The sequence below is a fragment of the Neophocaena asiaeorientalis genome, unplaced genomic scaffold (genome assembly GCF_003031525.2).
Source record: "Neophocaena asiaeorientalis asiaeorientalis breed wild unplaced genomic scaffold, Neophocaena_asiaeorientalis_V1.1 scaffold59, whole genome shotgun sequence".
NCBI classification, from domain to species: domain Eukaryota; kingdom Metazoa; phylum Chordata; class Mammalia; order Artiodactyla; family Phocoenidae; genus Neophocaena; species Neophocaena asiaeorientalis.
This window is the reverse complement of record NW_020174268.1, coordinates 5,134,747-5,159,653: the sequence shown is the minus strand read 5'-3', so window position 1 is coordinate 5,159,653 and position 24,907 is coordinate 5,134,747. Positions and strand designations below refer to the sequence as shown.

Sequence of the window (24,907 nt, the reverse complement as noted above, 5' to 3'; positions counted from 1 at the left end):
TATTTTGGACCCCAACCAATTGTTACTTAACAAGCACCCTTACTTCTTGCCATCTCCAATTATAACTGTTGATACACAATTCATGTAACTATCATTTATAGATTAAACTAGGATTTTGAGATGAGGAGATCATTCTGGATTATGGTTGGCCCTAAATGTACATGTATCCTGATAAGAGAAAAGCAGAAGGAGATTTGACACAGAAGAGAAGGAGGCAGAGGTTGAAGTAACGTGGCTACAGGCTAAGAAGTGCCAGTATCCACCAGAAGCTGGAAAAGTCAAGGAACAGATTTTCCCCTAAATCTTCCAGACGGAGCATGTCCCTGCTGACACCTTCAATTTGGCCCAATGATAAGGATTTTGGACTTCTGGTTTCAGAACTGAGGATAAATGTCTGTTGTTTTAAAGCCACCAAGTTTGTGGCAATTTGTTACAGCAGCTATTGGAAATGAATACACCCACGTTTACAAATGTAGAACCTGAAACTCAGAGAGAGTAAAAAACTTGTTTAAGACCATACTGCTAGCAGGTGGCCAAACTGGAATTCAAATCCAGGTCTATTGACTTTCAATCCAATGCTCATCCACGGCTGCCTCCTCCCTTACTGAGCTTCTTCCCTCGGTGAGACAGAGAGGATCATAGAAAGAGCAAGACAGAAGTGGTTGTCACCTTTGGGTGCTTATCAGAAACATTAGGGGAACTTTTACAAAATACCACTCTAGGACCCACCCTGGACAACTGAATTAGACTCTTTGGTGGTGGGGCCCAACTAAAGGTATTTTTAAAAGCTCTCCACGTGATGCTAGGGGCAGCCAAGGTTGAGAACCAGCGGTGCAGTGATTCCAAGTTCATTCCATATATTCATGTTTATGAAAATATTTGTATATTTTTCTACATTTGAATTTGAATTCTATTATTAACTGTTATTGCATCAAGTGCCAGAAACTTACCCTTTGTTAAATTAGGATCTCTCTCTCTCCCTCCTCTTCAGATCCAGGAGATACATGCAGGACAGATCAGCAGGGAACATCTAGTCCTTGGCATGTACTTAACTAAGCTGGCATACACTGATACACCCTCTTCTTGTATGCTCTGGGTCATTTCTCCTTACAGGTCTATCCTTTCTTGTTCTGGCCTGCTGGCTCTCCATGCTTGTCGACATAACTCTCAAGAGTTCAGAAAGCCCTTGTAGACTTTCGCAAATCCTAAGAATATTATTCAGCTCCATCTGCAGGGGTGCACCAGCCTGCCAGAGGTTTCCACCCCTGTGCCATCCCTGTACTCAAGGGATTTTGAATCTCCCTCCAGTGCTCCTTGTTTTAGATTCCTGAATCTCTTTGGGGGTGGAATTGCCTTTTGTCCTGGAGACAATGGCATTGGCAAGTACACAGCAAGGGGACCTTCCTCAAGGAACCACCAGACAGTGTCTTGCTTCCCTTCTACTCTCCTGCCCATTGTCTCGAGGGGCAAGGTAATTCCAATTCTATTTCTGAGGCATAAACCTTCCTTGAGTCCTACTGGACTTTGACTTAAAGTTCAGTCTCTTGTAATGCAAGGCTCTTGAACTTGCAATTCAAAACCTGTCCTCTGCTGGTCTGCACTATCATTTTTTTCTTTAGGTGATGAATACTTTTATCTAAATGGTGTGAAAGGTAAAGGATTAAAGAAGAAGATTTGAATCTCAGTTGTTATCTCAGATTCTCATCCTGCCACCCAGAATTGGGTTCAAATATTGTGCTGCGACAGCCAAGTAAAAGCTGTGACACTGTTTCGGAGCCTCAGTTTTCCTTTATGTAAAATGCAGGATTTGTTGTGAGGATTAATATGCAAATGTATGTTTCTCTCTCTGTTGCCACTGCCATTCAAGGGTGGGCTAGATGAGGTTTCTTCTACCATTTCTGAGGCTTCAAGAGAACTAAGAGAAATCTTGTGTAAACATCCAGCTGTCCCATGTTGTGTTACTGATCTGCCTTCACCCCCAAACTTTAGTTCAAGAGATTGTATATATCTGGTTAGTTTCTTTCTCTTGCAGAGGTTGGATGTGTTAAATGGAGTAAGATGAAAACCAGAGAATTCTGAAAATGTCTCACGGCAAAATAAAGGATGGGGAAAAAAAGAAAAAAGAAAGAAAATGGATGTAAGAATCTGGCACTAAAAACTAAGTGTTCAGTAGATGGCTATTATTCATCTTAGCCCTCAGAAGTTTGGGGTAAGCAGATATGTTGCAAGTTGTTTCTACAGCACTTTGTAATTGTATTAATTCTATAGTTAACAATAGGACGGTTTAGCTAAGGCTTTGCTCTGGGCATTGAAATGTAGAGGGTGTAAACCTTTAATGTTTTTAAAAAACTGTGAAAATTTTAATTTAAAAATTAAAATTAAATTTCCCTCAGGAAATTTCTTTTGCCTTTCTTCCTGCATACCATCCTACCATTAATCACCTAGTAAAAGGAAGAGACAGACAAAGTGGGAGACTGAAGGTTAAGGATAGGAATGCCATTGTACCCGAAGAACAAATCTTCCTCTCCCCTCTTCCTCAAGGATTCTCCCTCCTACCTCTCCCAACTTAAAAAAAAAAAAGCAAACCAAGACCTCAGCGTCTATTTTCCTTAATCACACTCTGCTATCCTTTACTGCTCATTACTGTTTTCTAAGATCCTTGTAGATAAGGACTGCACAAGTTTTTGCTGTGCAAAAAGTAGTTTCTTGATAAAGTGATTTCATTTTTTAAGGCTTGTTGTGTAGTGGTGAAGCACTTAGCAGGTATGACGCCCGTCATCATTTTACCTACCTATCTAGAGGTACAGAGCTCTGAGCACAGCCAAGAAGTTCTGTGGGATGAGTTTGTTCCCACCTCCTTGCCTACGCTTCCAAAGGAGCTGGGGCCCATGGGACCTGCATGTGCTCTCTCTCACTCCTGCTCCTATTCCCTACTTCTGCTGTTGCTGTTCTCGTTTTTGAGCTAGTATTGCAGAGGGCACGGCAGTGGAGATGTTTTCTTTAATGAATCACCTGTGACTGACTTGAAGCTTGTGAAGCCACGTTAACCCAGTCAGGATCCTAGCCGGGCTATAGCATTACATCTTATTTTAGTATGCTGACTTATTCTGGGTTTACCCACGTGCCCTTTAAATAGCTGGCCTTGGACTTGGATGGTTGGTGGTACTTGGTAGCTCAACTACTGTGTCTACTGTCAATTAAAAAGAGCTGGCTTGAAAATAAGTATAAGCTCTATTCGTATCTGATGGGATAGCTGTTCCTAACAGACACTGGTAGGTCTCAATGCTGGGTTTTGGGACATTATCCAGATTTTATTTGATTGGTTAGATTGGGCAGTAGAAAGGTGGAGCAAGAGACATATGAACTGCTAATGTCTGTTTCCCCTCTTCCTGTTTCAAACTGCACAAAATATCAATTAGCGATGAAAGGAGCCTTGAGGTCAGTCCCCGCATGAGTGTCAATGAAACAATAAAGTCTTTAAGAAAGTCCTACCTTTAAGAACTTAAGAGATTTGGGTGGGGGGGGAGGAAGGGGGGATGCAAAAAGCTCCTTTCCATTCCCTAATTCAATAGGCTGCTTGTTTTAGATTCACTTTTTCTTTGCACAGTGCTGTTCTGTAGATCGGGTCACTGTGCATCAGAGGTAGGTGCCAGAGCCTGGCTAATGCCTGTCAGCAACGCCCACTTACTCTTAGGTTAAGATCTTGTCCACAGAAATCGCTTTGACACATTTTAAAGCTCACTGTTCAGAGCAGAATAGGCACCCAGTCATTTGTCCAGTGGTCAACTCTTTGGTGGGGCACATGTCATCTCAGGGTTTTCCACGCACGATGTGTGTATGTGATTCACCTGCAGAACTCTAAGAAATACAGATGCCCTGACTCCATGCCTTAGATGGGTTCTGGTGAAAGTACTTTTTAAAAAAGCTTCCCAGGTGATTCTGATACATCCTCTGGGTTGGTAGTGTGGATAGCGAATGTTGCCCCCCATTCCACTTAAGGATCAAGCCATCCTCAGCCACCGGAGCCCCAGACACACACACCTCCTCTCCTGGGTGTGCCCCGAGGGGAATTCAGGATGGAGAAAAACAGGAAGACTTCTGTGCTCTGGATACTGGTCCTGGTTAGTTAAGATGCATTTCTGAGGAATAATTTCAACGAACCCAGATCCTTGCATCTTCCCATACCTAGAAAGGCACTAAAATCATTAACTTGAGATGTCTGCTCTTTGTGATTAGCAGTGATCCTTTTATGTTCGACTACATGTTTTTTTTTTTCCCCACCAAAAAACTCCTGTACAACCTGGCTCCTCCCTTACATTTTTGGAGCAGTTCCTCAGAGCTGAGAGGTGTCTCCCGGCAACAGTTCTCAGTAACCAGTGGCTGAGCATCTTCTCTTAGAGGGCAGAACCGCTCTGTTTTACTCACTGCTGTATCCCAAAGCTCAACTGCAGTGTTTGGCACAAAACCGACATGCAGTTCTTATTTTCTGAATCTTAAAGAGATGAGGCACCTGAGGCTCAGAGAACTTAAGATCACACAGGTGGTGGCGCTGGTCGTCTCCCTATTACATTTCGCTAGGAAAACTTCAGGTTGCTGAGCAATGGCCGAAGGTCGTTTATTGAGGCTGCGGTGAACAGTTACAAAGGTCAAAGTTTGCTCTACGCCCGCCAAGCCCAGCTCCTCAGGAGCAATACCTGCTTTGCCTGACTGGGGCGAGCCGCCGCAGCAGTCAACCCTAGACTCCGCCCCATGGGCGGGGCCAGGGGCGGTCCGCGTGTCGGGAGCCGCCGCGTCGACAGCCGCCTAGAGCTTCTGCGCCTGCGCGCGGCGCCCAGGAGCCTGGGTCGGACTCAGAAATGGCGGCCTCCATGTTCTACAGCCGGCTCTTGGCTGCCGCCACCCTTAGGAGCCACCGGTCCCGGACGGCGCTGCGGGCCGCTGCCCAGGTATTGCGGCCCAGCCCGCCCTCGCTTTGAGGGTCGGCAGGAGAAAGGGCGAGGTGGGGGACTGGCTCCTGTGGGCGAGGTGTGAGGGGATCCGGGGCCCGGCTCGGGGTCACTCCGCAGTCGGTGACATTGGGTATCAGGGGGTGCCCCGTCGGGCCGGCGGGCGGCTTGCCCGGGAGTGCTGCCCGCCAGGACTGTGAGCGGGCTCTTGTTTGCGCTTTCCTGTTCCAGGCTTAAGTTTGCGAGGAGCTCCAGCATTCTGGTGAGGGCTGCTCACCCAGTTACTGAGGGGGCGGCGGGGAGCCAGGGTGGGCTCCGTGTGGAGAGGTGGCGGCCGGACGCTTTCTCCTGCTGCTCCGGCGTCCGGCGCGGTGGGCCGAGGTTTCCGCGGCCCCTCTTTGGGGAGGGGGAAAATGCCCTTCAGATGTACTTTTGTGTCTCTTGGAAGCTGTCACACGTAGGAGTGGCTTCACGGAACCAGCCGTGCTTGCTGACTGGCCTTTTCTGGGACGAGGCCGGGAAGTTTCCCATCTCCGCCAAGTAGTGGTGTACTGTTCTGTTTAATAGCGGTAATGACATGATGTTTACCAGCTTACCAACTGGGGAAATAAGATAGTCTTTTGGATCACTTCATTTTTGCATGGAATATAGTGTAATAGACGCAGGGTTTGTGCGCGTGTGTGTGTATAATAGACGCAGGATATGTGTGTGTGTGTTTATGATAGACGCAGGGTGTGTGTGTGTGTAAGTGTGTAAGTAACGGAGCAAGGGCTTGTGTGCCCGTGGCACAGAAAACCAAACTGTCAGGGGTTGTTTGCAGCAAAGTAAGCGTTTATTTGCAGCGCGCCAAGCAAGGGAGTGTGAGACAAGACACAAATCCACTACAACTTGGTCTTTGAGTTAGGAGTTGTTTTTAAAGGGGAAGAACAAAGAAGCTGGGATTAATCATTGGCTTGTGTAACTTCTGTGACATTTCTTAATTCTAGTTTCAGAGGGTCAGGTTGTCTCCTGTTTATGGTTCTCTGGCCAAATGGTCCGTGGCTTGGGGGCCTATTAGCTCATCTTGCCCTGGAGAAACAACCTGAGTTTGTACTTTAATGATGGTATCTGCAATAGCAATTTTAGTTTATTAATGATGTTATCAACACAGCAATTTTAGTCATCTGATTCTGGTTGATTAGTGTTCAGTTAGCACAGGATTGAAGTTGGAGGGGACAAGAAAGGGAATAAGCTTTTGGGTAGAGGGATTAATCATAAGTTCAGTAAGGGAACTTGGTTGTAGGAAGGCTCAGTTGGAGCATTTATTGTAGGCCAGGGACTGTGCCAGGCATTTTACATGTAATCTCTCAGTAGGCTTTTCAGCAACACTGTAAGTCAGTCATTAATTTCCACATCATTGATGGAGAAACCTTGGCTAAGAGAACGAGTAATTTGGTCTAGGTCACCAAGCAGGTGAGGTCATAGCTGAGGCTTAATTCCAGAAGTGTCTGGCTCTAAAACCTGTGTGCTTGAATCTGCTCTACGGTTTTTCCTAGAGCATAAGAATTAATTCTTTCCAACATTGACACTGATAAACTTGTGGAAGGGCATGATTAGCTTCCTAAGTCAATTCCAGAATTTTAGGTTGTGTTCTGAAGTAACCTCAGACATGTCATAAATGAATTGATTTAGACTTTTTTTTTTCTTTTTAAAGCTATTCATACTTTCAACCTAGTGAATTCTGTGAGTTTGCTTCCTAATAGGAGAAGTGATACTTTTTTGGCCTTGAACTTCCCTCTTATGGGTCTTAAAGGGGGCTGTCTAGTTTTTAGAAAATGAGACTTTGGTGAACAAATATGTTTCCATTCTTAACATTGTTTTTATACTTTTGGAAATTTACCTTTAAAAGTCTTTATCTCTCCATATAGAGATGCCTAATATATTGCCTTAAACACCTTCTCTTCCACCCTCACATTAAGTAATATGGCTTTAGAGTTTGGAATCACCTTAGTCTAACCCCTTGCTTTTTTTTTTAATTTAATTTTTGTCTTATATTGGAGTATAGTTAATTTACAGTGTTGTGTTAGATTCAGGTGTACAGTTAAGTGATTCAGTTATACATATATCCATTCTTTTTCAAAATCTCTGTTTCTATTTTGTAAATAAGTTCATTTGTATCAATTTTTTCTTTTTAGATTCCGCATGTAAGTGATATGATATGGTATTTGGCTCTCTCTGTCTGACAGACTTCACTTAGTATGATAATCTTTAGGTCCATCCATGTTGCTGAAAATGGCATTATTTCATTCTTTTTTATGGCTGAGTAGTATTTCATTGTATATGTGTACCACATCTTCTTTATCCATTCGTCTTTCGATGGACATTTAGGTTGCTTCCACGTCTTGGCTATTGTAAATGGTGCTGCAGTGAAAATTGGGTCTAACCTCTTGCTTTTGTACATGGGGACATAGAGGTGCAGGGCCTAAGGAATCTTGTTCAAGGTCACCCACTGAGTTTAGCAAATTCTCTTAAACATTTTGTTTAGTTCTCTGACCCTTTTCTAGTTTCTCTGTATCTTTTGTCCAGTGTATATTTGGTAAAAATAGTTCAGGTTAAATAATTTAAGGTATCGTCTTGTTTGTTGTGAATCATACTCCCCAGTAACTACATTTTTCCAATTTTGACTAAGTATTATTTAAACTAGGTATGTGATTGGTTAGGTGGTGGGGTAGGAATTTGGCCAGGAATTTGTGGCCTTTTGGCAGTAGGAGTCTTCTAAGTGATAATATCAGGAAAGAAAAATCTTTGTGATTATGCAGTGATTTGTATTACCAACATAATTCACAGCTGATGATATTTCAAGTTACAACTTCTAGTGGTGCAAGGAAGGGATTATCAAAATATTTCAGATATTTTAAAAAAACTTTAAAGTGGTATAAAAAGCTATCAGCAATACCTTATGAGTACTACTAATTCTTTGTAAATCAAGATATTTGAAAATACATATAGATATCTGAAAGAAACCATAAAAATCCCCTGCATCGGCAGGCGGACTCTCAACCACTGCACCACCTGGGAAGCCCTATACTTAGAGTTTGCATCATGGATTTATCCTCAGCCTTTTTTGGAAAAATTTCAAACTGATAGGTATATTCCAGCCAGTACATTGAACACCCATATTGCCTTCACCTACATTTAACTTTATGCCACATTTGCTTTATCTTTAAAAAAATTATATGATATGCAGTCATATAATTTATATACATACGTATGTATGTATAAATTATATTCATTTATTTTTGCTGAACCGTTTGAAAGTAAGTTGCAGGTATCATGGCACTTCTTCACCCTTAGATGTTTCAGTGTATGTCTCTTAAGAATAAGGACATTCTCCTAAATAACCACAGTATAGTTATTGTACTTAGGAAATTTAAAATTGCTGAAATACTTATATCTAGTGTATAAGTCAGATTCACATTTCCCCAGTTGTCCCCAAAGTGTCCTCTATAAATGTTAGATTTTTTTTTTTTTTTAACTAGGATCGGGCCTCTATGGTATTTTTTTCTGGTCTGTCCAGCTAATTAGGTGCCACTTAGTGACTGTGATTGCTCTTATATGTGTTGCAGCTGTTTATACATCTGTGAACTCTGGTTGGCCTCATTCTTTATGTGTTCCTGGTAGTGTCTGGTACATAGGCATTCAAAAATGTTTCAGTGTATGACTATTTTCGTCAAGCTTATGCTAGGTACTCCCCCTTTCCCCCTTATTTTTATTATTTTGAGGTATAGTTTATGTACAGCAAAGTGCATAATTTATGTACAACTTCAGTGGATAGCTAGATTAATTTTTATGTAGGTGTCCATGTACATAATGGTGTAGCCACCATTCAGATCAAGATATACATACAGTGTTTTTAGCCCTCAGAAGGCACTCTCTTTACCAATACTCACCAACAGAAGGTAACCACTTATTCTGACTTCCATCACTGTATGTTAATTCTGACTGGGTCCGAACTATATAAAAAGAAATCATATAAGTATGTATTCTTGTGTCTGTCTTCTTTCCCTTAAAATTATATTTGTGAGATTAATCCATTGTTTTGTGAGCAGTAGGTTTTTTCTTTTTTGCTCTGTAGTATTCTATTATATTAATATACTACAATTTACCCATTCTTCTATTGATGGGCAATTGAGTCATTTCCATTTTTTTGTCTATATGAATAAGCCTGCTATGAGCATTCTTATATATGCCTTTTGGTAGACTAAACACTCATTTCTGTTGAGTATATACCCAGGAATGAGATTTCACAAGGTAGATGTATACTGAAGTTTGGGAAGTTGTTGGTTTTTAATGTTAAAGTGGAACTAAATCAGGGAATTGAGCTACCCAAGAGAAATGTTATCCAGGATTTTAGCTTACCAGATGAATCAGAAATAGCTTGCTATTCTATGTGATTGATTTGTTAGACTAGTGGTTCTCAAACTGTAGCGTGCTTAAGAATCAACTGAATAACTGTTTACAAGTGCAGATTTCTTGTGGCCCAGTCCAGAGGCTCTGATTTTGTAGATGAAAGGGGGACCCTGGAATCTGCATTTTTAGAGGCATTCCCAGGTAATTTTGATGCAGACTTTTCTCTTTAAGAATCAGACTGTTTTGTATAAGATTTCTTTGAATTCAGTTTTTATGATACTGTTTCGTATGTACAACGTTTCAGTACTCTGTGTGGAGATAATGGGAATGTATGGGTGGATAACACTTAAATGTGTGATTCCAGTGCAGTTTTCCAAGGCTTTCATAGCACTTAATTTGTTCTACATATTGCCATATAAAGTTGATAGGATTGAGGAGTTTGAAAAAAGGGAGGGAGGTGTTTCTGTGTGTTGTTAATGATGGGCTAAGACTAGGCTCTGACTTAGTGGAGCTTTGGGACCATAGATGCTAGAGATCTTCCTGATTGCATCCTTCCTTCAATAGTTCTCATTGTTGTGGCCTTGCCACCGGTGGCTGACAGCTCTCATACTCATTTGTCTTTCATCAGTGACTTATTCAGCTGGTAGAGGGACACCTTATTTGTTTCCTACTTAATTCTTTCTGAAAAAATAATTCTTACTCAGCTCTACTGAGGGATATTTTAGTGGAGAAAACTCCTCCAGCTGTATGAAATAGCACTTCTTATTTTTTTATTTTCTGTCTCCTTACTCTTATTACTACTGTTTGATGTTTGTCTGTGCCTCCTCCTCCCCCCGACACACAAATACACACTAGATTGTAAGCTTTAGGTGCAAGGGTTTTGTTGGGTTCACCTCACTATTTCCAGTGTCTAGGTGCTCAGTAAGTTTTTGAATGAATGAATGTTCTATGTAGATTGGAAAAGGGAAGTTTGTAGGGCATTTCTTTCTTGGAAGCTTTCGCAGTCCAGTTGTGAAGGACATACACCTGAACTGGGTTTGTAAAGGAGACACCAGTTAAAGGAATCATTTAGAAGGAATGCATTAAAGATGATGTTGCAGATTGGTTCTCTGAGCTGTAATTTGCAGACTATTAGATGGAGAGTTTCATGGAGGAAGTTTACTAGAAAGTGATCTCTGGATCAACAACTGCGGGAGAGTGAAGGAAGGAGGACTGAATAGAGGGAGTCATAGAACTGTGGTGCAGTGCATTGGGGACCTCTGCTCTTCCTATGGAAGGTCTGCAGCTAGGATGGTCCTGAATTGTCCCAAATTGGGGTGAGGTGCCAGGTCTTTACATCCTTCCCTTAACCCTCATTGGCCAGTCATTGGCTGCAGACTGACAGTGGGAAAGGAGGTATGACTTAAGGCAGGGAGGCTCCAGTGAGGGGACTCAGCTGAGACCTGTCAGCTGCCAACACTCCCAGCAGCTGGGCTATGAATGCCTTGGTCCCAAGGGAGGATCTGGGCAGCACACCACAATGTGCACTACAGATGAAGTAGGGGTTTGAGCTTTGAATGCACGAAAGCTTAATGCTACCAAATCATTCAGTTATCTCTAGTGTCGGACAATTTGTTAGGTGCCGGAGGAATGGTGGAGAGAAGAAAGATGGGAAGGATTTTTGATTTGGTGGAAATAGGAGATTGGTTTTAGATCTGCGAAATTTGGCATTGAGGTAGAAATGCTCTGTAGATCATTAGAGATACGGTAGTAAAGCTCAAATAAAAGATAAGGACTAGAGGTGATGAGGAAATAGTTAAAACTACAAGGGTAACATTTGATATTAGCTAGTAGATTAGCTCTTAGTTTTGTGTTGTAATTTACTCTGAATATTATATTTTGATGTCTTAATATAACAATTTTGTTATAGTTTTGAAGAACGGAGTACTCTAAAGTATTTTGAGAAGGTGTTTTTAACAAGAACTACTGCTAAATCACTCTCTGTATAAATATGTCCCCAATTTCTCTAGGTTCTGGGAAGTTCTGGATTGTTTAACAACCATGGACTCCAAATACAGCAGCAACAGCAAAGGAATCTCTCACTACATGAATACATGAGTATGGAATTGTTGCAAGAAGCTGGCGTCTCCATTCCCAAAGGACACGTGGCTAAGTCACCAGATGAGGCTTATGCAATTGCCAAAAAATTAGGTACTAAATTAAGAAAAACTTATGCCATCTCGACATGGGATCTTTGATAAGATATGAACTTTACTTTTGGTTTAATAACAACTTTTGGCTTTTATTTTATATTTAAAAAATAAGTTTTATTAACGTAAAAGAGAAGGTGGAACTTATGATTTTTGGCATCCTAAAATTATTATGAGATTATTCTGCGCCCCGTAGTGCTGATAACTTAAGAATCAAAGCTTCAGGAAGCTGAAGTCCTGGGTTTTTTTTTACATCTTTATTGGAGTATAATTGCTTTACAATGGTGTGTTAGTTTCTGCTTTATAACAAAGTGAATCAGTTATACATATACATATGTTCCCATATCTCTTCCCTCTTGTGTCTCCCTCCCTCCCACCCTCCCTATCCCACCCCTCCAGGCGGTCACAAAGCACCGAGCTGATCTCCGCTATGCGGCTGCTTCCCACTAGCTATCTACCTTACGTTTGGTAGTGCATATATGTCCATGCCTCTCTCTCGCTTTGTCACAGCTTACCCTTCCCCCTCCCCATATCCTCAAGTCCATTCTCTAGTAGGTCTGTGTCTTTATTCCTGTCTTACCCCTAGGTTCTTCATGACATTTTTTTTTTCTTAAATTCCATATATGTGTGTTAGCATACAGTATTTGTCTTTCTCTTTCTGACTTATGAAGTCCTGTTTTTAGTTACAACTATGGGGAAGAAAATTCTGGCTGTGATGATTCTTCAGGGAAATGGTGACAGAAAATCTTACCTGTTTATGCGATTGTAAAGAGAGGTCCAGTATTTCTCCCGTCTTTTTTTTTGGACATGAAAAATAGAGAGCCAGAAGGGCGAAAAAAGAAGTTGAGCATTAGAATGTAAGCTCTATAAGAGGAGGGTTTCTTTGTCTTATTTTGTTCACTGATATATCCCAACCTCTTAGAAGAGGGCCTGACACTTAGGTAATCAATAAATGTTAATATCGTTAAATGAATTAAATAGTTGCCTATGTTTATTAGATTATTGATAACAGAAACAATAGGTTTTGTTAATTTGAATTTATATTAATCTTTTAATTATATAAATTTTGAGTTTGGAAAGTATGCTTCACTTTATATTTTTAAGGGTTTAATAAGAGAACATGATAATGAGTAATGTAATAGCTATACACTGCATTTTCTTCGTAGTAGTATTTAAAATCCCACCAATTTTATGTAGATTACCAAAATTAATCTCTTTTGTATGTACATTTGATTAATATGGTTTTAAATGTGCTTTGGTGGAGACTTTTATTAGTTTTTCAAGAAAGATGTGGAACATTTTAAACTGTTTAAAATTGTAAAAGTCTTCATCTCTATTTGTACTTATTTGTTTCTAGAATGGGTTTTTCTTTCAAAAGTGAGAGCATGTAGAAGATCAGAAAGTTGTCATATATTATATGATATGTTTTTGAATGAGGTAGCCTTGATTTCCTTGACTTGGAAGCATGATTTTTTTTTTAAACATCTTTATTGGAGTATAATTGCTTTACAATGTTGTGTTAGTTTCTGCTGTATAACAAAGTGAATCAGCTGCTATATGTATACATATATCCCCATATCCCCTCCCTCTTGCATCTCCCTCCCACCCTCCCTATCCCACCACTCTAGGTGGTCACAAAGCACTGAGCTGTTCTCCCTGTGTGATGCAACTGCTTCACACTAGCTATCTGTTTTACATTTGGTAGTGTAAATATGTCAAGGAAGCATGATTTTTAATTTACAGTTTTGTTTATTGTTAATCAGACAAACAATTTTTTTTTTTAAGGACTGATGGTTTTATTTATTTAGTACAGAATCCCAGGAGTGAAACTGCTGGCTTGAAGGGCATATACATACTTACTTACTTACTTAATTTATTTATTTAACATCTTTATTGGAGTATAATTGCTTTACGATGGTATGTTAGTTTCTGCTTTATAACAAAGTGAATCAGCTATACATATACATATATTCCCATATCTCCTCCCTCTTGTGTCTCCCTCCCATTCTCCCTATCCCACCCCTGTAGGTGGTCACAAAGCACCGAGCTGATCCCCCTGTGCTATATGGCCATATTTCTTTTTCTTCTCTGACTGCTGTGGCTAAAACTTCCAAAGCTATGTTGAACAATAGTTGTGGGAGTGGACAACCTTGTCTTGTTCCTGATCTTAGAGAAAATGGTTTCAGTTTTTCACCATTGAGAATGATGTTGGCTGTGGGTTTGTCATATATGGCCTTTAGTATGTTGAGGTAAGTTCCCTCTATGCCTACTTTCTGGAGGGTTTTTTTCATAAATGGGTGTTGAATTTTGTCGAAAGCTTAGAAAAACAATTCTTTTTATTCAGATTACAAGCAAGCTTCTTTTTATTCAGCAAAAGCCTTATGTAAATTCATACTACTTTTGCTGAAATTTTTGTTAATTAATGGTGTCTTGTAGTTTGAACCTGTCCATGGTAAAAGATGTACCTCATTTTAACCTTTAAAATTCTATGTATGTTAGAGGCTCTTAAGGGTCAAGACTTTAAGAAAACTCATGATTGTATTTCTGTAGTATTTCTTGCAAAGGCACTTTATTAACTACCTTCTTGAGATTCAATCTTATATATATGACCTAAATGTTAATTTCTAAAGAAGACCCAGCTAAATAAGAAGGAAAATTTGGAAATGTATTTGAGAAAGTATAAGGTTTTCTTATCCTACCCTTCTATCCTTAAGGATGAATTTCAGACCCTTGACTTTGTTCTTTTATTTTGTTAGTTTAATCTCTTGAGTGATGCATATTTTGTTTACCAGTTCTTTCCTTCTTAATAATGCTGAAGGCATAAACTGTTTTTCATACCACTGATTAAAGGGCCTGATTTAATGAAGTCAGTGAAAGCTAGTATTTCTTTTTTTATTTCCAAATTATTATAATTGGTTTTCTTAATTAGTTTTCCATGTTTTCTCATTTAGTCAAATTTCACTATTTTGTCAGAAAAAAATAATTTGTGTACAAACTTTTTCATAAAACGAGTAGGATTTATTCAGATGCCAGTTTCTTGATTTCTTTACTCATTGTAAAAATCTTTAATGATTTTTAGCTGTAGAAAAAGGAATAGTTAATATATATAGGATATACTGTAACTGTGAGTATTTCTGGCAAGTCCTCTGGAACCAGGACTTACAAGTAGTAAGGAGCAGGTAGGCAGCTCTGATTTTCAGCTCCTTGGAACAGAATGTATCTTGTTTATCTAGAAAGTGTGTCTTTGTCAAAGAAGGCTGCAAATGATGATTGTAGTATGGGAGTGGGATTAGTGACTAATCAGGACCTTTAAATCTAGAGGGGCAGAAATACTACTTTTTAAAAGATGTATTTCCTAGCTACTTTGAGGATGTTGAGACAGTTGTGTTTTTTTTTTGTGGTGAGTCATTAATATCAGAAGATATTGATTATGGGATATAATTGCACAGGGTGTGATATGAGGTGCCCTAGAAATATACCTGTTTTTTTCCATCTAGCTAGCAATTCCCAGTGCTGACTTTGGCTAATTTTTGCTTCTCAGTTACTGCAAAATTCATAAAATGTTAATTCCCATTTATTTAAAAAGTCTTATCAAGCAATATACTAGGGCATAAATGCATTACAGGTGTGACAAACTATTGCTTGTCATTGTGGGTGGCAAGAGAAGCTGAGTTAACGTGGAGACTGGGGCCACTGAACCCTATAGCTGGTAATTCCTCCCAAAATAGCTCTGACCTCTTTCCCCAGTATTCCCTACAAATTCTGTCATTTTCTGTGTGTGTCATAATGTGACAAAAGTTGGAAAACACTGTCCTGGAGGCAAGTTTTACCTGTTGTGAATAACTGAAGTTAGGGATGGAAGAATGGTTAGAAAGAAATCTAATTCCAATATTTTAAAAGACTATATGAGTCCACAAATGAAGGTTGATGAGCTGGAAGATCATGGAGAAGTTTCTGGAATGGATTATCAAAGGGATGGTTGTTAAGCACAGAGAAATGAAGTAGTTATAATTTGGGGTCAGTTCTAAGAGCAGATTCCCACCTCCTTCTTGTAGTTACAAGAAAATATGATTTCAGTAAGGCATTTGGCAGAGTTCTTATGATTTCCCTATTGACTGTGGAAATATAGTTTGGATTCTAGCACAGTTAACATAGAATTTCTCTCTGGGTGAATAAACATGCAGAGGGTGTCAATTAATGAATGTCAGCCCAGAGGGAGATTTCTAATGGCATACAGTAGGACTTTGCCTTCTTTTTCCTTTTTCCAGTGTTTTATTAGATGACTGTAAATGAGGAATACTTAAAACATTTGTGAATGACTAAAGCTAGGAGGGATGGTGAATATATTTTAAAGACAATCTTGGGATCCATAAATGATCTTGTGTGGCTGGAGCAAAGGGCAAAATCTAGCAAGACTGATTTGCTCATCGTTGTATCTACAACTCCAGTGCAGTGTCTGGTATGTAGATGTAACTGTTGACTGAATTAATGGAATTGAATAAAATCTTTGTTTTAGTCAGTTGTCCTCAGATTTATCTTCTAATTCTTCTCCCTGTCTTGATAGTTGATGAGATTGTATGTCATTACTTTTTTTTGTTTTTCTTTTGTTGTGAAGGTCTTTTTTATTTTATTTTTAAAAAATTTATTTATTTATTTAGGCTGTGTCAGGTCTTAGTTGAAGCACACGGACTTCTTAGTTATGGCATGTGAACTCTTAGTTGCGGCATGCATGCGGGATCTGGTTCCCTGGCCAGGGTGGACCACCAGGGAAGTCCCCGTGAAGGGCTTTTTTAGAAGGAATTTTTGAAGAATCATCTGTGCGCTTACGGAGTTTATTTTCTTAAAAAAAGAAAATTGACGCTTTAGGGAAGAGCCTTCTTCTTATAAAATGTTTTTGAAAAAATAGAGCTTCATTACTCTTACTTAATAGCTCAGTATGTTAAGTTCCTAGCTTAATTAATAGGAATGTTTGAATTTAGCCCAGCAGAGCACCAGTTTAACTGTTGTCCATTTTTACATTACATTTACACTGTTTGGATTATAGGTATCCTTTTTGGAGATAAATGAATATTGCTGAAGTACTAGAAAACTGACTTGACAGGTAACCAGAAACAGGTAGAATGACTAGTGGCTGCTCCTTTTAGTTCGGGCATGAACTCTCTAATTTGCCATAGTCCCTGAGACTACCTGTTGTCTTCTCAGTAAGAAAATTCTTGTTACTTTTAAGGACATTTCTAAACTTTCTCTAATCTTCATCTGATATTAGTTGTGGCACTTGGGAATGGTGGGGACTGTGGCAAATTGAAATGATGTCTTGTGTAAACAAGGCACTTGTGGTCAGTTCCAGTTGCAGGGCCCAGGATTTCCAGTTCTGTGTTTCTCAAGAGCAGTGGAAGATCTAGATTCATAAGAATTCTCTTGATTTCTAAATGTTCTTTTATTTATCATTAAGAAAATATTATGTGCTAGGAACCCTCCCAGGACCTTGCAAACATCAATGAACATAACAAAGATTCTGCCCTCCTGGAGTCTATATTTTAGTGGGGGAGCAAAACAAAAATGATAAACATGGGAAGATTATATGTTATGATTCGAAGGTGATGACTTCTATGGAAAAAAATGAGCGGGCTAAGGGGGATTGGTCATGGGTGGGCAGTTGGTAGTGTTAAGTAGGGTGATCAGGGTAAGTCTCATGGACAATTTAGACTTAAAGAAAAGCTGGAAGGGAATGAGGACCTTTCCCAAACAGATACCTGGATGAAGAGTATTCAGGGAGAGAGGGAGCATCAGTGTCAAGTCCTAAAGGAAGGGAGGGATATGCCCAGGAACAGGAAGATTAGAGTTGCTGGTGTGGGGTGAACAATGAAGAGGTCATGATACAAAGGGCAAGGGTGCTGGGGGATTACACAGGGCCTTGAGGCCATTGTAGGGACTGTGGCTTTAACTCTGAGTGAAGTGGGCATTCAGTGCAAGGTTTTAAGTAGAGGAGTTATATGCGCACTTTGGCTGCTGCTTTGAGAATATACTTTTGGGGACAAGGATAATCTAGGTGAGATGTAATGGTGGCTGGGACCAGGGCCTAAAATGGAGGTGATGAAGAGTGGTCAAGATTCTAGATACATTTTGAAGGTGGAACCACTATGATTTCCTGACTGAATGGATGTGGAGTATGAGAAAGAGGGTTTTTTTTTTAAAAGAAACTGCCTGGAGTGATTCATAGGGCTGTCTTCTGACTTAAGTGTACACTTCCAGTGTGGACACATTTATATCATTAATTTTCTAAACGTTTTGTAGTAATTGTTTGTTAACTTTGGGTCATTTCTTATTTGTTTGATCACAAGCTATTTGTTACCTCCTTGATCAGCTCTCGTTCAGCTTGGTATATGTGCATTAGAGAGTGGCCTTTCCCCAGTAGTAGAATTCCCATCTTTAGCCTATTCAGATACACATTTATGGAGTGGTGGTTATATCCCAGGAACTGCTTTGTGCTAGAGATACAACGAATAAGACAATGTCCTTAACCCTGACCTCAAAGGTTAATTGTTTTTCATAATGTAATGTTGGTGTTACACTGCTAGTATGGGCAAAATACCATGAGAAGCGACATGAGGAGGCTTTGAAATTCTGCCTGTCTCGGGAGACAGAATGCCCCTCTAAGATGTATTGCTCTGGGTCATGAAGAGTAGTACCTAGGCTTAAACAGCTAGTTTGGTAATTTTCTTCAGCATGTTAGAAAGGGGAAGAAAAGAGACAGACCAGTTTACCTGTTAAAGAAGAAAAATTCAGAATATTTCTTAAAAAATGTTTTAAAGACTTAGAAGTGTAACATTCTAGAATCTTTTGATAAACATACCTTAACTCCTGATAGTCCTCTCACAACAGTACAGCTCAAGAATGTATATTAACAGGACTTTCTGTTAGTGGGACAATGTGAATTGGTATCAATAGTGGCACTTTCCCTGAAAGTCGTGGTACATTTCTACTCAAAGCAGCATTTATAACTCAAATTGTCGTAGTGTAGTAAGTTTACATATCAATAGAGGGAAGAAATTGTTAGGAAGACATTTGACCCTCAATTTTGTACTTTTAGTACCTTGCAAAGTACTAGATATTTAAAGTATCAGGGAAAGGTAAAATTATTTTCAGTATGCTTTAAGAAATGGCTTAATATGAGTGGCTCATTCTTTTAAGTTTGTGGGTCTTTAGGTGGTGAATGTTTTAGTGTTGTAATCTAGAAAATATATATACATGGAATGCCTCCTTTTGTGACATTGTGGGTAAATGAGACTTTACTACATTTAATAACACTGCTTAATATGTATTTTTAATAACAAAATATTGTGTTTTGCATGCTGCTCCATGCTTTGTATCTAATAGAAGTGTTTTTCTTCTAGGTTCAAAAGATGTTGTGATAAAGGCACAAGTTTTAGCTGGTGGTAGAGGAAAAGGAACATTTGAAAGTGGCCTCAAAGGGGGAGTGAAGATAGTTTTCTCGTAAGTTATGTTTTACACATACAGACACCATTATTAAAGAAAACAATGTAAATTTGTAAAAGATGCCCCTTATTATTGAATTGATAAAAATACTGAGATTTAAATATTAGATGAGGTAAGATTTTGCCTGTCATGTGCTTTTATTTTTCTCAGTTGGAGGAGAAAAGAGTTTGAGTTCTTTTTCTTATTTTAGTCCAGAAGAAGCAAAAGCTGTTTCCTCACAGATGATTGGGAGAAAGTTGTTTACCAAGCAAACAGGAGAAAAGGGCAGAATATGCAATCAAGTATTGGTTTGTGAGCGAAGATATCCCAGGAGAGAATACTACTTTGCTATTACAATGGAAAGGTCATTTCAAGTGAGTAATTGTAGACATGATACATTTAGGATGATCTTATTACATTCAAGTTCAAAAGTTGATTATTATTTCTATTTGTATAGGAAGGGTTAAAAAGGTATGGTCCATAATCTATTTGTATATGTCATGGGAACAATATTTTTATGTCATTTTTAAAAACCAACATGATTAATGCCATCAGACTTAATACTATAATATTGTGGTAATAAAAACTGTAGGCAAAACCCTGCTGAAATAAAATCCACAGAATTTCCAAATTGTTAATTTGCTAAGAGCAGCTTAAATCATTTCTGATTCACCTTTAGATTCCATAGACTGAGAAAATAATTTCTAGCACAGTAAGATGTTCTAACCAAAGAGAAAGTCTCTGGAACCACTAAGAGAATGTGTATCCCTGGCTTCATCTTTTTCTTTTTCAACCTCTGTATTTTTGATAGTTTGCGGTTTGTTTCACAAGAGGATTTGATACTTGGTAAGTTCAAGGATGACATTCAATAGGAAACAGTATGCTTCTAAGGAGCATAACCTTATTCTGCTCTGCTCTCTTTATGGAACTTAGAATGCTAGCAATGAACTTAAGGCATCACATGAAGAGAAAATTCCTTCATAGACCTAGGGCTTGGAAAGGGCATTGACAGTGATTTTATGGTGTAATTATCTGGCTTTTTGAGTGCATTGGTTAACTTTTATGAGCTGAATCTGTGTAGTAACTAGCTTGTCTTTTGAAGCAGGCTGGGTACATATTTGGTAGCCCTGGTCAGGATTTGATGTAGAACATCACTAATTACGTAATTAGTAATGTAACAAAAATTTTAGGGGGTCATGAAAATGTTTTCTTATATAAAACAGCTCTTTTAAAAATAGCTATTTTCCATATTGTGATTTTTTTTTTTTACAGTTCATTAAGTTTTCTTGTAATGTTTGAGTGATATTATAAAATATCTTTTGTAACTTTGAATTTTTATAAGAAAGTATTTTTTAGGGTATAACACTAGATGATAGTAAAAACCCACTCAGAATATAAGATTAAAGAACATTGTTTTGTTCGTAAGTGATGTCTTTACCTCTGTAGGTTTCTTTATGTGATAGAATTTAGTTTTGTAAGTTACTTTAGAAATCCCATGACAATAACCTTATATATTACAAATATTTGCAAAAATTATGTTTTTACAAATTCATTTATTTTCACTACATTTTCTTTTCCTTTTCATTGATGTTATATATCAACATCTATCATCTTGTTAGTTATTAATGTTTTTACTTTCTGTTGTAGCCAGGAACAAGGTGTATGTGCCTGGACAGTTTGAGATATGAGTCCTGTAATATTGCACAGAGTAGCTCATCTTGATTAGAATAAATGTAGCAAACTGAATATGTGTTATTAAAGATATGAATATAACACAGTGAATATATTGTATTAAAGATATGTTAAAGCATTAGGAAAAATGATCAAATTTGAATTCATTTCAAGAACTTGAATTTTTGGAGAGCTCTGAGTCTTATTATGGAAAAATGTTTTTATTTCATTTGCACAAGTAATATATAGTTGTAATAATTCATGCTAAAAATTCAGTAGTACTAGTTGAACTATCTGGCCAAAGACATTATAATGTGCTTTGATGCTATCATATTAGGCCAATGTGGAGTTGGTTGGTGTTACTTCTGGGGTAAAAAGAACTATTTTGGGATTCCCTCTGGACAGGTTCCTATTAAACGACAAAAAATAAGTCAGCTATTTAAAAAGAAAAGCCCATTTTGATTGAATTAAAGTCATATGCTTAGGACTTAACTGATCTTTTTTTTTTTTAATATGTGGGCTTAAAAAAAAACTTTATTTATTTATTTTTGGCTGCGTTGGGTCTTGGTTGCTGTGTGCAGGCTTTCTCTAGTTGCAGTGAGCGGGGGCTACTCTTTGTTGCCGTGTGTGGGCTTCTCATTGCGGTGGCTTCTCTTGTTGAAGAGCATGTGTGGTACGCGGGCTCAGTAGTTGTGGCGCACGGGCTTAGTTGCTCTGTGGCATGTGGGATCTTCCTGGACCAGGGCTCGAACCCGTGTCCCCTGAATTGGCAGGCGGATTCTTAACAACTGCGCCACCAGGGAAGTCGAGGACTTAACTGATCTTTAAAAATTGCTTTTGTTGCTTATCTGTTTTCAGAAGATGAATCATAAACTCTACTGGTATTCTTCGTATGTATTGCATCAGGAAGCCTGGGCAGATATGTACCATGGGGTTGACATGCCAAAAAAAAAAAATCAATTTAAATTCCTATTCTGTGTTTTGGTACTTTTTAAAAATCAGATTTCTTAACATTTTCCCAGTGCCTGGTGGGAACTTCTGGACTGAGACAAATCTGATTTAACAAATCACATTTGCTGCTTTATTTTCCTAGTAAAACATTGCAATCTGCTGTAAATGAATGGTACGTTTAACTGTGTCAGTTTTTTACTTTGCTTGGATTACATATAAAATGTGCTGTGAGAATTCCAAATTTTACTTTCCATACTTTTCTTAAAAAGAGATACTTATTATTATTATTTTTTTTTTTTTTGCGGTATGCGGGCCTCTCACTGCCGCGGCCTCTCATGCTGCGGAGCACAGGCTCCTGACGCGACGGCTCAGCGGCCATGGCTCACGGGCCCAGCCGCTCCGCGGCACGTGGGATCCTCCCGTACCGGGGCACGAACCCGCGTCCCCTGCATCGGCAGGCGGACTCTCAACCACTGCGCCACCAGGGAAGCCCGAGATACTTATTCTAAGTGGCCTCTTTGTCATATGATTTTAAATTCAAATCCATTTTAAGGCAAAACCTTTTGTAAGACCAACAAGAAAAGAGGAATTTAGGTTAAGAAGGTGAAAATAGCATTATTAATTTATTTGAAATTACAGTTCTTTGCTAGAACTTAAATTGTTCTGAAGGCTTATTACTAAGATTTAAAAGTTAAAACCAAATCATTTAAACAGAAGCACCAGTTCATTCAGCAGTCATGATATGCAAAACTATAGTCATTGTTTTAACTGATCTCTATTTTATTTACCTATGTAAGCTTTCTTCTGACTAATTGGCTATAAATTTTGGGGTTTCTTTCTAGTTGGTCAGGGAATTGGTACAAAGAGAATTTGTTCACTTTCTTTTATATATTTATTATTTCATATGTATTTTTTTTTAGACTTTTCTCTAACTTATAGCGAACTCTTGGAGATCTAATCATTACTTTAGTGAGAAACGTTTTTCCCCCAGTAGTGCTGCCTTTTATGTGGCTCTTCACTTCTCTTATCAGTAGATATGAAAAGAAGAGGACAGTAAAACTAGAATAAAATGTTCAAATACTTTAAAAGTTTGTTGATTCTACCTTTTCAGTTGAATAAAATTGTATTTGGGGGTTATCTGTAGATTAATTTACTTATATTTTACTTCAATAGCATGACAGTAGATTCATTTATCTATATTTTACTTTAATAGCATGATAGTAGTTGATTCTTCTTAAATCTGAGTTTTTTCCTCTCTCTTTAGATCTCTTTAAAAGCTTATAATTTTGAATTGCCGTTCTAGGGGAAAATGATGAATACCTTTTCATTTGAAGTTTATAGAGAAAGTAAAAAATTAGACTTTAATTTCAAACATTTCCCTTGATTTAAGCTTGCCATTGTTCTCTTCTTTAGTCTCAGAAACGCACAATGAATTCTTCTATTAAATATTTTTTGTGTTTGTTGCAGTGAGCTCTGACACCAAGTAACCAGAATTGAGCCAGACTTCACAGGTTAAGGGCACAGTCCTCCACATGACTGCCCTCACTTCAGACATCAGCCTCAAGCTTGGGGGTCCCCAGGTCACCCTCACTTCTGACGAGCTGGCAACAAGTTTGGGAACTCCTAGTACCCCTCAGGTTTCATAATTTGCTAGAATGACTCACAGAACTTAGGAAAATACTACACTTGTGATTACAGTTTTACTATTGCCAAAGGATACAAATCAGAACCAGCAAAATGGACAGATGATGCATAGGGCAAGGTCTGGGAGAGTCCCAAGCATAAAGTTTCCATTTGCTTCAGGGATGTGTCACCCTCCTGACATATTGATATGTGACAATACACAGAATATTGGCAACCACAAAAGCCCACTGAGTTTCTAGTCGAGTTGTTTTTATTTTTTAAATTGTGGTCAAAACATAGAATATGAAATTTACTATCTTTAACAGCTTTTATGTGTACAGTACAATAATGTTAACTTTGTGCATATTGTTGTACAACAGGTCAAGGACATTTTCCATCTTGTGAAACTGAAACTCTGTATCCATTGAAAAACACCTTCCCCTTTATCCCTTCCTTCAACTCCTGGCAACCACCATTCTTTCTGTTTGTAAGATTTTGATTATTTTAGATACCTCATATCAGTGGAATCATGCAGTATTTGTCTTTTTGTGATTGGTTTATTTTGGTTATCATAATGTCCTCAAGGTTCATCTATATTGTAGCATATGTCAAGATTTCTTTACTTTTAAAGAATGAATAATATTCCACTGTATGTATGTACATTATTTTCTTTATCTTTCATCTGTTGGTGGACATCCAGGTTTCTTCTGCCTCTTGGCTATTATGAATAATATTGCAGTTAACATGGGCATGGAAGTATCTATTTGAGGTTCTGTTTTCAGTTTTTTTGGATATATACCCAGAAGTAGGATTGCTGGATCGTGTATTGAAGTTTTTGAGGAACCTCCATACTGTTCTCTACAGTGAGTCCACTATTTTACATTTCTGCCAACAGGGTACAAGAGTTCCATTTTCTCCACTTTCTCACAAACACTATTATTATTATTGACAGAAATTATCCTGTTGGGTATGAGGTTATATTGTTGTTTTGATATGCATTTCCCCAATGATTAATAATATTGAGTACCCTTTCACATGCTTGTTGGCCATTTGTATGTTGTTATGGACTGAATGTTTATGTCTCCCCCAAAATTCATATATTGAAGCCCTAACTGCCAATGTCATGGAACTGTGTAACTGGAAGAGTTTTGAGGTACATGCTAGAAAAAGCTGAGATTGCCATGAAAGGACTTTTGAAGTTGATTCTGGTGAGGACTCAGAAAGAAGAAAGTAGAGATACAGAGAAAGCTTCCATCTTCTTACAGATTATATAAATAATCATGAACAGAATGTTGGTAGAAGTATGGATGGTAAAGACCATTCTGGTGAGGTCTCAGAAATGAAGAACATGTCTTCAGATGATGCAAAAAAGATGATCCTTGTTGTAAAGTGGCAAAGAATTTGACTGAATTGTATTCATGTTCCAGTGTTTTGTGGAAGGTAGAACTTGGGAGTGATGATATTAAATATTTAGCTGAGGAGATTTTTTAAACAAATTTATTAATTTAAAAATTTTTGGCTGCTTTCGGTCTTCGTTGCTGTGCATGGGCTTTCTCTAGTTGCGGCGAGTGGGGGCTACTCTTCATTGCGGTGCACAGGCTTCTCATTGCGGTGGCTCCTCTTGTTGCAGAGCACTGGCTCTAGGGGCGCAGGCTTCAGTAG

At 38.5% G+C, this 24,907-nt stretch overlaps 1 protein-coding gene across 1 annotated transcript in view; it reads left to right on the top strand.

The window, feature by feature from the left end:
* Positions 1 to 4,826: 4,826 nt before the first annotated feature.
* The window catches only part of SUCLA2 (succinate-CoA ligase ADP-forming subunit beta), a 45,417-nt gene continuing 25,336 nt past the window's right edge, over positions 4,827 to 24,907 (top strand). The window contains exons 1-4 of the mRNA XM_024755611.1: positions 4,827 to 4,946; positions 11,345 to 11,525; positions 18,919 to 19,018; positions 19,212 to 19,374. Coding sequence (XP_024611379.1) covers positions 4,857 to 4,946; positions 11,345 to 11,525; positions 18,919 to 19,018; positions 19,212 to 19,374 — 534 coding nt within the window. The 5' untranslated portion in view covers positions 4,827 to 4,856. The remainder of the gene's footprint in view (positions 4,947 to 11,344; positions 11,526 to 18,918; positions 19,019 to 19,211; positions 19,375 to 24,907) is intronic.